A 14802-nucleotide genomic window follows, 5' to 3' on the forward strand; every position below is an offset into this window, starting at 1 on the left:
ATAATAATGATGATGATAATAATAATAATGATAATAATAATAATGATAATAATGATAATAATAATAATAATAATGATAATAATAATAATAATGATAATAATAATGATGATGATAATAATAATAATGATGATAATAATAATAATGATAATAATAATAATAATAAAAATGATAATGATAATAATAATAATGATAATAATAATGATAATAATAATAATAATAATACTAATAATGATAATGATAATAATAATAATGATAATAATAATAATGATAATGATAATAATAATAATAATGGTAATGATAATAATAATAATAATAATGATAATAATAATGATAACGATAATAATAATAGCGATAATAATAATGATAATAATAAGAATAATAATGAGAATACAACTACTACTACTACTACTACTACTACTACTAATAATAATAATAATAATAATACAGAACAAAGACTTGCAGGCTAAGCAAGACTAATACTTAAGAGAGGCTGGCTCTCAAAACTGGAACTACCAGAAATACAACGAAAAGTAAATGCGGAAATTGAGCATGCCACAGCCCCCACTGGAACCGCACGTGTAAAAGCCACACAAGTAGAAACACCACAGACGGGGAACCTGCGAAGACTGGACCATACAAACGAGGGAACCGAAAACAATAAAACAGAGTTAAGAGAGGAAGAAGCAGATGAAATAAGAAAAATAATACAGTTCATGAACGAGGAAAAAAACCAAAGTTCCCACCTCTAAGGAATCAAGAACTGAAGAAATTAAAAGCAGAAACAGAAGATTAACAAGCCCCTCCCACAAATCACAACAGATACAATCACAGACCTAAAAATGTCATTTATACAGGTGCCAAGATGATGAATATGAAGTTCAAATCAGAAAAAAAACAACCGGGAAAAGATTAATCGACAAAACTTGGATGGAAAATAATGGTTAGACACCTAAATGAACAAACATAAAAAGAAGAAGTCAAAACGATAAACAGGAAGAAAGTGACGTGGAAAAAATTGGAAATATGACTAGCAGGAAGAGGCTAAACAAGAAATACGAAGATCTGAACCAAAAGAAAAAAATAGCAGCAAAAGAAGAAAGAGAAAGTCGATATACAATGCAAGCAAAACAGGACATTTGAAAACAATAAAAGCTGATTCTACCAAAACGTGAACGGAGGAAAAACAAAAACAGAACGCCCAAACCCAACAGAAACAAAACTCTATTGGAGTAAGATATGAGAAGAGCGAGAGGACTACAACAGAAATGCCGAATGGCTGAAAGACATGAAAGAAGAGTTACAACAAATAGAAGAAGGAACAGTAAATGAAATCAGCAAGGAAACCATAAAGAAAACCATAGGAAAAATGGCAAACTGGAAAGCACCGGGACACGATGGGATACATGCATACTGGTTCAAAAAATTGGGGAGAGGAAAATTATCTTTTCAACTTCTTTAGTAACTCAGGAGAACTTTAATGGAATATTCGAATATCTGTGTATCTCATATAGAGATCAAATGTTAGCTCCAGGAACGGGTTCCTTTAATTTTTAATAACTTCAACTGAAGTAAAATAAAACAAAGAATATATAATTTACAACTCTACGCGAAATACTAGTTCAAAACATGAAAAAAATGTATACAGGAAACAAACGTACCAGCTTGGATGACAAAAGGCAGAACTACATTGATACAGAAGGACTGAGAGAAAGGCACCGCCCCAGCAACTATAGGCCTATCATGTGCTTACCCACTGTGGAAAATACTGACAGCACAACTGAGGGAACAAATCTACCACTCCCTTAATAATCGTGGACTTCTACCCGAGGAACAGAAAGGATGCCAGAAAGGAAAAAGAGGAACATACGATTTGCTATATATAGACCAAAAGATCCTAAAGGAGGTAAAAAAGAAGAAAGAATTTAGCCATGGCATGGATCGACTACAAAATGACGTACGACAGGATCCCTCCAGCATGGATAATAGAATGCTTAAAAATGTATAAAATACCAAGCAGGATCATCAACGTGATTGAAAATGCTATGAGAACATTAAGACTGGAACTGACAGCTGATGGACAACACATAACAGAAATCAACATACAAAGAGGCATCTTCCAAGGAGATTCACTATCACCATTATTGTTCATCATAGCCATGATGCCCATAAACAGTATACTGAGAAAGTGCCAAGCCGGATACAAGTTCTCTAACACAGAGGAAAAATGAACCACGTGATGTACATGGATGATCTGAAACTTTTGGCAAGGGCCAGAAATTTGTTTCGAAGCAGACACCATCAAAACAACAGAAATGAAAGAGAGTTGGAAAGGAATACCTCAGGAGAGCAAGAACACTTCTTGAAACCAAATTATCTAGCAGAAACCTAATAAAAGGCATAAATACATGGGCAGTATCACTAGTCCTGTACCGAAAGGATAAAGCCATCGTCAAGGCTGACGGACTGCATGATGATGATGATGATGATGACATACTGTTCACTAGTGTGATGTCCCCGTATATATTAAAAAAGTTAATTATCCGTGACGAAGAATAATTAAATTTAATAGACACACACACACACACACACACACACACACACACACACACACACACACACACACACACACACACACACACATACACACACACAGAGGCACACACACACACAAACACAGACACACAGAGGCACACACACACACACACACACACACACACACACACACACACACACACAGAGGCACACACATATACATGTGTCTGCGTGTGTCTGTGTGTAAGTGTGTGCATATGTCTGTATGTGTGTGTGTGTGTGTCTATTAAATTTAATCATCGTTCAACACGGATAATTAACTTACTAAACGCACGAGGGGGTAGTACTCAGTGCCCGATGTAGTTATACCAAAATGAAGTGTCAAGATACGTACAAACTTTGTATTTGTTTTCAAACATATCTGACAAGATGTTCGCTATAAAAATTTTGTTTTTGCCAGTATATATATATATATATATATATATATATATATATATATATATATATATATATATATATATATATATATAAAATGCTACTGCAAGAGTAATTTGTTTATTCAAATACATAGATGGTATATCAAGGCGTTCAAGTTTCAAAACCTGACTTACGGTAGTTGCTAGTCTAGATGAACTGAAGAACTGTGATGCAGCGAAACAGGTTGTCTGTGGATGACTCTCTCTCTCTCTCTTTATATAAATATATATATATATATATATATATATATATTTATATATATATAATGTTGAACGAGGTTCATACAAGAGTGCTCTATTTTTTGTATAAACAAGATCGCCCCAAGAGGTCTCTAGATTGTTTAAAAATAATTCTTGATATTTTTAGGGGCTCTTTTCCCAATTTGAATTTTCAAATATCACCATAAATTCTCGATTGGGTTACACTCCGGGGACTGACTTGGCTATTGCAAGACATTAACTTATTTTCAGCAAACTATTTCCTTGTAGATATAGCGGTATGCTTAGGATCATTATGCCTTTGAAAAATCCAATCAGAAAGTAGCCGAAGCTTGTCAACAGAAGTTGTTAAACTTTCTTTCAGAATTTCCTGGTGGCTTTCGGCGTTAATTTATTGATATTACACGAACACCTTTTGCAGAAAAAACACCTCCATATCATGACGATGCCACCACCAGATTTTACAGTTGGGACCGTGTTCTTTGTAAGTTGGTTCCACTGTTTCTCCTCCACACATGGTTTCGATAATTATGACTAAAAAACTCTATTTTAGTTTTATCTGTCCATATTACCTTTTCCCAAATCGTGCATTCTTTATCTTTATGCGCTGCAGCGAATCTTAACCTAGCATCTCTGTGTTCTTTTTAGAGGAGTGGAGTCTTCCGGGGGGGGGTGCGTGATTTCAGATTGTTTCTGTGTAGTTTATTACTTATTGTACGCTTGTTTCTTTTAATCCCAGATGCCCTTTTGTTGGATCTGGCGTTGTAATATCCTTGCTGATCTTGGAGAAATCTTCCTCGGTACAACTGGTCGTCTTTAGCTTTCAGTGCTGTTTCGAGTCTTAAACCGCGCAATGAACGAAGCAATTGTGTTAAAATGAATATTCCGGTCACTAGAAATCTTTCTGTAACTGTTCTCATTTTTCCAAAGAGACAAAATCATTTTTTTGTTGTGAAATATCAATTCTTTACAGTTAGGCATTCTTAGAACGTTCTCGTGAGACTAGCAATTTCAGAATGCTCTCATAGTGGCTAATAGCGTTAACTGTAGTTACCGATAACATTACTCGAACATTCTAGAATATACTATCCTAAAATAATTGATTTGTACGAATACTTTTTCACCCCTTAAAATGAAAGCATGCATTAACTTCTGTTAGAATAAAAATTAAGTTTATTATTATTTTTAGTAGTGTGTATCTTAATACATAAAATTTATCGAATTTTATTTCAGCTAATGGTTTTACATACATTAAAATATATCTTTTCATGTGTACGTATAAGTGTCTTTTCACAGAGCTATGAGGAGTGGTAAATAGAAGAAAACAAAAAGTTCAAAACCGAAAACCCAGAATATTAGTCCACTGATTTATCGACCGAACACACAAATAGATCAAGGCAAAGAAGAAAGCAAGATAGAACAAAGGAAGCGTTGTTATCCGTGGTATATTTTATAGACATAGGTGGGAGAGTGAGAAATAAGGCGACACAAATGATGACATGTTTGAATTTATTCGAGAATAATAGTGCGATATGAGAAAAATAAATAATTCATATTTTATATTTTATAGCCATGATCTAACGTAACGTTTTTCTCTTATAATTTCATTTAACGTTATAGTGTGTGGCTTATCTCCCTTGTTTCATGAATTATATTGACTTTTCCAGATATACGAAGGAGATTATGCCAAAGTCTCAAAGCAGTCTCTCTTCAGCAGTTTTACTGTGAAAGTCAGCAACGATAGGCTTATCATGTTGAGAATTTATTTTTCGACGGAGGTGGGCTGCTGTGACTGATGGTGATCTTACTGTTGTCGTGCTTAAGTATAGTACTGTGGAGTTCTAGAAGGTTTATCCTCCCAGGCGTTGCCTCCCCTCTTTGGGAAAATCCAAGTTTATTGCTTACCACAGGGACTGGGTCGGGGCTATTATACAGGGTGTTCAAAAAGTCACTTAAAAATTTAAAATCTTTGTAATTTTATCATTAATGATTATTTTTTCTCTATTTCAGATATTTTACAAATAATATTATGGAATTAATTATGCATAAGTATAGTATTGAACAACGGTACATACATCGAGAGACACCATGGAGCTTCTCAGGTAATGCTTTGGCTATGGCAATGCTAAATGGCCACCACTTTCCGCAGACTTCATTAGCCCCGACTTTTTCTTAAAAAAAGAGTCTATGTTTACAAACCCCAAACCTTGCAAGAATTGAAGAAAAACATCAGGAACGAAATAAGGGAGTTAAATCGCAATCCAGAGATTCTGCAATCTGTCGTGAATAATGTGTTGGAAAGAGCACAAATATGTGAAGCTGAAAATGGGCAACATTAAAAAGACATTATTTTTCATAAATAAAAATTATTCGAATTTTGCATTAAAAAAAATCCCAGTTAAAATTACAGAAAGATATAAAAATAAAGAATCTATTTAAGTTCAAAACCGTTTAGTGACCTTTTGGACACCATGTATATGTATGCATTATAGAAAAATAAATAAAATCCTATTGAGATTGCCCAAACTCTATTGAATTTGTACTTTTTTTAAAAACATTTATGCAGACTAATAGTGAAATCCCCCCCCCAACCCCCCCCAAAAAAAAACAAAACAAAAAAAAACAAAAAAACAAAAAAAAAAAATAGAAGAAACTAGACGGTGCAACCAGAGTTTTCCTGGAAAATCTGTTCTGGCAACAATTTACTTTCACCATGACTAATGTTTGTGCAAAATATCCAAAAAATTTAAACCGTGATTATTGTAAAAAATGCGAAAAAAACGAATGGAAGAACGATTTTGATGCACATATACCCATGTATTGCCCCCTACGATGGTAACCAGAATTATTCCGGAAAATCCGTATTCGCAAAAACTTACTTTCACCATGACTAATGTTTATGCAAAATTAAAAAAAAATACTAGGCTGATTATTAGGAAAAGTGCGAACAAACAGATGGACGAGCTGGAGTAAATTACTAGATCCAATCCCTCCTTTGTCGGGGGACTAAAAATCTATAATGAAAGGCGAGGAAATGAATATTACTGAAATCATCTACAAACGAAACGCATACGTATTGAATGCCGTTCGAATAATCTGTGCGGATCAAAGTAGCGATGACAATGCAACAGAATCATAGACTTCTAATAGATTTCCATTATTGTTTCATTTTTCCAGTTAACCATTACACCATAACCCACGGGGAAGATTTATGTAATCCATTGCTGCTAAACAAACGTGATTAACATAACTGGCGACTATATATCATTATCTTTTTTATTGGAATTCTTTGCGATGAGTAATTTGTATTTTTATTTATTTGCAGAATGTTATCCTCATCTTCATAATTGTTGTTGTTTCACCATGCTTCGGGCAACTCATCCTCTGGCTTTCTTCAGGTGGTTAACCGCGACGAGAAAGAAATGCTGCTTCTCTTAACTATAGCTCCGTAATTACTGCCTTCCATAGTTGCTGTTGTCTTTCCACGTTTGGGCAACTAATCCTCTGGTCCTCAGGACCCGTGGCAGAGTGGTTAAAGGTGTTGAGTCTCTACACTTCCAGGTTAGCATTGTCTGAAGATAGCGGTTTCAATCCAACCCAAATCAGGCCAGAGAATTGGCCAAAACATGGTGAGACAACAACTATTAGGATGAGGATAACAGTGCACAAATTAATAAATAAATAACTGACGACTATTTAATAACACATTTTTTTCTTGGTACGTAAAGTGGCCTGACCAACATTATCTGGTTTGTGTCGACCAATCAGATCTATCAATATCATTTTATATTGTTCGACCGATCAGAATTATCAATATCTAATTTCATATAGATTTGGCTTGACCAATCAGAGCTGTTTATATCTAACACATTCTAACCTGTCTCGACCAATCAGAGCTGTCAATATCTAACATCATCTGATATGGTTCGACCAATCAAAGTTGTCAATATCGAATAGCATTTGATCTGTATTGCTCAATCAGAGCTTTAATATCTAACATAACATTGTTCGACTCATCAGAACTTTGATTTTGTTCAACCAATCACATTTATTGATATCCGACATTATTTGGATTATACGAACTGCTGAGTGTTATTCTCACAACGTTTCGACCGATGTAATATCCGACATTCTTTAAATGCATCTTGTCACACTTAGAAATCTTTCTGCTTAACTCTGGAATCCATAAGAAATTTTAGACGGAACCTTTTATCTAATCCATGGGGGTAGCATGCTCTCGTTCAGTCAACCATGGCCGGGTAGACGTCTTAAGTATTTGTAAGCAATTGTATTCTTCGTATCGCCTGCATCTAGGATTGAACCTTCAATCCCCAGAAGAGTATTACTTATAAGTATTAATTAAAATTCAGTTCTAAGAGACTCACCTAACAAATTCAGAAACATAATATCAACCGATCTTTTCAACCAAACAGAACTATTAATATCTAACATGATCCGATCGGATTCGACTAATCAAAGCTATGAATACATAATATTATCCGATCCTTCTTGACTAATCAGTACCGCAAATATAATAGCACAGCATGATATTGCCCTAGATATCAAGGCTATCAGTATTTCACGTCTGATATAATCTGATCTACAAGGATCATACCAAAAGTAAGGTCTGCCAATTTTCAACTCAAAATCTGAAACGCTGAAGAGATACGAAGACTGGAGTAGTACCATTAAAACCAGCGAAATTTGTGCCCCAGGATTTATTTTTCTACACAGTTACAACTATTCTCAGTGAATTTTGTCAGTTTCTTTTGATGCCTCGTTCGTAAAAGTCCAAAACGTGCTTTGTCATTCAAATCTCTGTCGCCACTTTGAAATCGACGAACCCGCCCCCTAATTGTGCTAATATCAACTATATCGGTTTTGTAAACATTCAACAAAAACCGGTGAATGTTTATCGGTTCAATTTTTTTCTGCATGGAGGAATTCAATATCGCATCTCTGTTTCTGACGCACGTCCATGACAGAGGTTGCTTTCTTACAGACTCACACAGTCATTATCTGCAACACAGAGATAAAAACTATCAGATCCTGAATGCATAAGTTTAGTCATCATAACAATATAATTTGAGATCCCATTTGAACCATTCAGGTGGAATGAAAAATAGGAGGCATTACTTTTAGAACGTCCCTCGTTGTTCGACCAATCAGAGCTATCAATGTCTAGCATAACCTGACGTTTTCAACCAATGAGGACTATCAATATATAACAGCCTGATCTGGACCGACATATGGTGCTATAAGATCTAGTTTGATGAATAAAAGCTTTTAATAAATAGCAACATCTGATATTCAACCAATCAGAGCTATCATTACCTAAGATCGTTCGACTGAACGCGGCTTTCTAACTCTACGACCCCAAACCGTTTTAAAGTATTAACATTGCATGCAAGGCGTGAGATGCAAATGTAAGTGACCTGTAATGAGGAAAATGTTCAAGTCGATGTAACACATGTAAGAACGGGTAAAAGAGAAACGAAGTAGAATCGTGTTACCTTTTTTGAAGTTGTCATTAAAGCCGGCGTAGATGATGGGATTGATGGCGCTGTTGGCGTAGGCGACAAACAGGGCGACGAATTGGAAATGATAAAACCATGGGCTGAGCTGGTGGCGTGCACAAAACAATCAACGGCACCGGGAAAAGGAAAAGAAATAAAACAAGAAATTTAATAACAGACTCATTAGTACGAGAACATGTATCAAGTAAAAGAGATCTTTAATATAATAATGATATCGGTTGTGTGCGAAATACACGCACATATACAGACAAACACACAAACACACGCATAGATATATCTTTTGTGAATATGTAGTTTTCGATATTATAATAATAATGGCTGTGTGCTAAATAGACACACATAGACACAGGCAAAAACATATGTTTTTGGGAAAATATAGTTCTCAATTATATTTCAACCTTTTGCGCATACCAATCCTTTTTGTTTAGAAGCTCAATATTTGTTAACTATAACAACAGAGCATCATACAACTGTATAACAATAGAGCTACATTCCAACTTCAAAGGTTTTATTTATCTTACCAATTCTTTCCTTTCAATTTATCAAATATTCCGTACATTTCATAGACCTGTTTCATTTCGCAGAAAGAATCAATTATTTTTATGTCAATATTGAACTTTTTCATTGCGTATACTTCTCAAAGAAACCAAGACATTTTACTTAGAAAGAAATAGGTACGAATGTAATGTTGGAAAAAGCTAAACATCCCACATCTATTCATCTTTTGTTAAATGTTAGAAGCTATCCAAAATTTAGTTTTCCTATTCGTTAAATACTGTTTTCAAGTGTTTTTCTTTTTATAAATTAATTTATTATATGCTTTTATTCTATTTCAATTAATAATTATTGTCTGTAGTATGTTAACTTGAGTTATATTGTACCTATAAAAATAATTCTATTTAAATAATATATCATTTGATATAAGTTATTTAAGGTTATTCGTAATTTTAGTCGTATTATAGGAGAAAACATTTTATTTAAGTCATCGTTATTCTAAAGGTCGTCTAAGGGAAATAATTCCCATTAGAAAAATTATTCAGTTACTTCCCTTGCAATTTAAAGATAACTTCACACACTAATTTAATCTTACTTTTTTTTTTATTACAATTAATATATTTCTCACCTTATTCATACCGAAGTTATGTAAACTAATAATAAAATATTTTTATCAGGTTTCATACTCTTATTACAATATCTTCAAATACATTAGGTATACATCGATATTATTTAATTTGCTTATCTATTAACTACATATTTAACTTTATTTTATGAACTTTAACTGAGTTAATTACTATTATTATATTATTATTTTAATACATTTATTAGTTACAACTACGTTTCACTTCCTCTATTTCTCAATAAATATAGTTAATATATCATTCAAACACTACCGTGTTTGAATATATGGTTAAGTAGCAGTTTTAGTCATTTAGAACTGTTTAAAGATTCACCGCTAACTCATTTTTTAACCAAATTTATAACATTTATTACAGTTTATAGATCAACTTCTCAGCTATATTGTGAAAAAATGATTTTACAATTTTCGTTCAGTAAAACAAAAGTTATGATGAATTTTGTGGTGTTCAAAATCATAAAAATATGTAAGTAGGTGAGCGACGATTTTATAACTGGTTTCCATAGCAACGATGCTTCAGCGATTACTGTTGCTATTAATTCACTGCTGTCTCGGAAAGAGAAGCAACAAGTGAAACCGAAAGAATGAAAGCATGAAAGGGAGATAATTAGGGTAATTTTATTGAAAGCAGACGAGTTATTGTTATTACATATGTGTTTATGGGGCAAAAAATAAGACTGAAATTAAACAAAGAATAAGTGAATTTATTAGAAGCCTGGAAAAATCATGGATTACAATAGAAAAAAGCCAGCATGAAAAGTAATGTGGTTAAACTCAAACATGGTAAAGTAAAAGAGTTTGGAAATATGGGGACAAACAGACAGAACTATAACTTATATAAATTTATCTTAACTGTTGGCATAGTTCCTGTCACTTTTCAAAGTCGCTATTGTCGTCAAAATACATTATCAGGAACCATGCCACAAGACTCAGGCGAGTAGATTTTGACAGGAAATAACAGATTATCTAAGATAGAAAAAGAACAGAATGATGGCCAAGAACATTATCTAAATAAGAATGGCAGTATTTTTGAGGTTGTAATAAATAAACTTGAAAAAAGAATTGAATTAGGAAACATTGGTAAAGAATGAAGCACGACACAACGATATAATGGAAGACGTCGAAGTGAAAACGAAGTGAGAATGAATTTAATAGAGTTGTGAAAAGATGGCGGCGAACATGATTGGCATATTAATCTTTAGGATGCAAAAAAAAAGACGGATTAGATGAAATAAGATAGATTATCATAAAGATTATCGTGAAACAGAAGTTCTAAATCTAAAAAATAAATACATCGCAGAAACAAACCTTTGTTTGATTGGAAAACAGCAAAAAAAAAGAGTATTTTATAAAATCGTTCCAGATTTTGCAACTAATAATATCTCTTAAAGATAACAGAATACGTAGATATTTAGATAGAAAGTAATATAAGAGAGAGAGAGAGAGAGAGAGAGAGAGAGAGAGAGAGAGAGAGTATTACAACGGAAGGACTTCCTATCTCTGGTGTAAGCTTAGTAGCTGAATTCGTAGCCGACAAACGTATAGAGGAAGAAGTAAAAAAAAAAAACAAAAACTATAACGAAAGCTCCATGCTACAACCCTAAAAAGAGACTCCACGTTTCATACAAGCATTTTACAAAAATAGAAGGATTTTTTTTTTAATGAAAATCGCTCAGTTGTGAAAATATGGCGCATGAAAGGTACACTAATTTGTACAAAGGAAAATCAAACTTTTTTTTTTACTTTGAAAAGACCAAATCTGTTGATAGGAGGAACACAATTTTGGAAAGGTCAAGAAACGGATACTTGATTTAATTACAATTTAAATGTATATCCGAACGATCCTTTAAGAATATACATTTTTTCTTTTCTTGCTGCTATCCGTATTTCGTAACACTTCGATATTCATGAATTTTGTTTTTACTTAAGATTCTTGTCTGTCATGTCAGTTGCTCCTACAATACTGGTATAATATTTATTTCTTTCAGAGACCATGTCGTTTTTCAGTCATTCTTGAGGTTCTGATAGTTTGTTATCTGTTCCCGTTTCGCTCTATTAAGGCTATAGAAATTTGAAATGGCTACATCAATAATAGGCGCAGTCCTTTCAGGTTTCTTCCTTATTACAATGGATGGCTTGACGGGCTTGTCTTTTATGTATATGCTTGCCTTTATGTCATTGTCATAGAAACCTGTCACCTTTCCGTTTGATATTATCCATGAAAGATCATGTTCCCAGTTGTTTGACGATCTGTTACGCTGCATCTCTGTGCAGAACTTTTCATCGAAGGTTTTGCATTCATTGTTATAGCGGACAGAATAAAGGTCATCTACAAATAGGATTTGGCATTCAGACACTTGGTGGCTCGGGCTCTCAATCAAGTTATCTATATATGCATATATGTCTAGGTAAAAGTTAAACAAACAAACAAAAACCTACAAAATAAACACCCACAAAGTTGGTATATTAATAATGCATAATATCAAAGATTTCAAAGTAATTATTCATTCTTTGTGGAGTCAACTGGACTAAGTTTCGTAAGGGGAGGAAGTTTAATTTTTAGCCATTTCATGTATTAATTTAGAAAGATAATAACGAATCATTACTCGAAAGAAAAGCATTTATTACCGGTCGTTTTCACTGCAAGCCACCTGACACGTATTTTCCAAATCAGCGACAATATCGTCAATAAGTTTGCAGTTATAACTAACTGTTATGTGTGTAATTCGTTCCGCTATATACAGCCGTCCGAAAATCTTGTTAAAAGTTCGGATTGCTTCTTGTTTAAAAGTTTCTGTCGTGCTGCCACGTGGTTTAAAAAATCTGCCGTGTCGACGTCGACACGTGCTTAAAAGTCTCCATGGACTTTTTCCCTTTTTTTTCTCTCCTCTTCCTCCCATTCTGATGTCATAATATCCATTTATTTCTGTGATGTTACGCTCGCCTCACGGCTTGGTCATTCTTCAGATTTATCTCGTCAAACTCTACAATGTTTATTTCAAATTCGGGAATTTGGACGGAATTTCAACGGAATCATTCATTTACTTCACAGAGGCAGCATATTCTTGCTCTGTCATCTATTATCAAAGTATTCTTCGATCTCCCACTCATACTATACTGTATAGCTGACTATATCTGGAGGGAAAAGGAAAACCATCTACAATTATTGGACGTAGTAAGAACGTTGGAGAGTAAGACGATCCTAAAAAGCAGCGCATATGCTGGGAGACAATCAATTACTAAGTAGACCGTGTATAGAATTTAATACGATATGAAAGCCGTTAATTATAAATAATAGACAATACATACAATAATAAGTAAAAAAAAAATATGTATATACAGTAATATATAGTAATAATATTAGTAATTAATAGTGATATTTACAATTAGAAATTAAAATAGGTTTAAGGTTCCTAAAATTCGAACTAGAATTTTCCGCAAGGACCCATGACGCAGTGGTTAAAGTGCTTGTAACATCGATTGTAAAAGTGATATTTTCTTGGAGGCTGAAGGTTGAACGTTAAATTGTCAGTGCGAATTGAATTGCAATACAATTGCGAATTACTTAAGACCTCTATCCAATCATGACTGACAGAACAAGAGCATGCTACCCAACCCGTGAATAAACAAAGAGTTCCTTTCGAAATTCTATCCATATTCCCGAATTCGACAAAATATATCTGAGGAAGGTCAGAGGTTACATCAACCGAAACGTTGTGAAAATGACACTCAAGATAAGAACAATAGCTCGACGAATGCAAATAATATGAATTTTATATATTCATTTCAAACGTTGTGTTTTACTTAATTGCATGAAATTATTTTCTCTTTTCGATTAACATCAATATACGAATGTCTATCACGCTATTATTATCATTAAGCATAAATGAGTTTACAATTAACAAATATTTATGTTAAAACAAGTACTTGCCTTTTTTTTGAAATTTTATTATTTTTCTAGCTAGAGATAGGGGTATCGTTCTGCATGCCAGACGTTCACCTGCTATCTCAGATGTTCCACTAGAAAGATCTTTCTAACCGTCCTATTAAGTGGAATAGTCTGTATCTCTCTTGCACTTGGTTCACCAGGTATATTTTGAAACATTATTAATGAGTCCAGTTGCTCCTATAATATTCTATGTACAAGAACCAAGTCTAAATCATCGGGCACTCATTTTTTTTATTGCATACTTTCAAAATGAACTTTTATCAATTTTTTTATTTCAAGACACACTGGAATGTAGGCACATGTAGTTCGAAAAAAACTGAGTCATATGATAGCAGAAATGTGACTGAAATACGTGTCTTTGCCTTTATAGTTAGCAGTGTGTTAGAGATAAAGGGAGAGATAGATAGATAGATAGATAGATGGATAGATAGATAAATAGAGAGAGAGAGAGAGAGAAAAGAGAGAGAGAGCGAGGGAGAGAGAGAATGTTGATGCAAAAGGATAAAGCAGTTTCTGTAGAAGTAACGCATGTATAATGGTTAAAAAAGAACTACTTAACCAAATCTCATTATAAATCTATTTTAATCCCCAAACAGGCCTTTTCAAACGAGCTGTTGGGGAACAAACTTAAGAAGTAACGTTTATCTCTGTCTCTTTCTGTCTGCATGCCTGTCTGTCTGTCTGTCTGTCTGTCTATATATATGTATATATATATATATATAAAGAGAGAGAGAGAGAGAGAGAGAGAGAGAGAGAGAGAGAGAGAGAGAGAGAGGAGGCGACAGAGATGTGGAGAAAAAATAATATGAGGGATAAGACACAAGGTAAATAGAGTGAAAGTATATATATATATATATATATATATATATATATATATATATATATATATATATATATATGCTAGCAAATCGTCCGGCGTTGCCCGGTTGTATGCGAGTATTATGTATTTTTCTA

General features: G+C 33.6%; 1 protein-coding gene across 2 annotated transcripts in view; it reads right to left on the reverse strand.

Annotated features, from left to right (window-relative positions):
- Window positions 1-14802, reverse strand: part of LOC145276706 (QRFP-like peptide receptor) — a 983229-nt gene that overhangs the window by 169572 nt on the left and 798855 nt on the right. For both annotated transcript variants that reach the window (XM_080127903.1, XM_080127904.1), the window contains one exon: window positions 8741-8849. In XM_080127903.1, the coding sequence (XP_079984029.1) occupies window positions 8741-8849 (109 nt within the window). The remainder of the gene's footprint in view (window positions 1-8740; window positions 8850-14802) is intronic.

Source organism: Euprymna scolopes, chromosome 5 (genome assembly GCF_053919585.1).
Source record: "Euprymna scolopes isolate OS-2025 chromosome 5, ASM5391958v1, whole genome shotgun sequence".
Lineage (NCBI taxonomy): Eukaryota > Metazoa > Mollusca > Cephalopoda > Sepiida > Sepiolidae > Euprymna > Euprymna scolopes.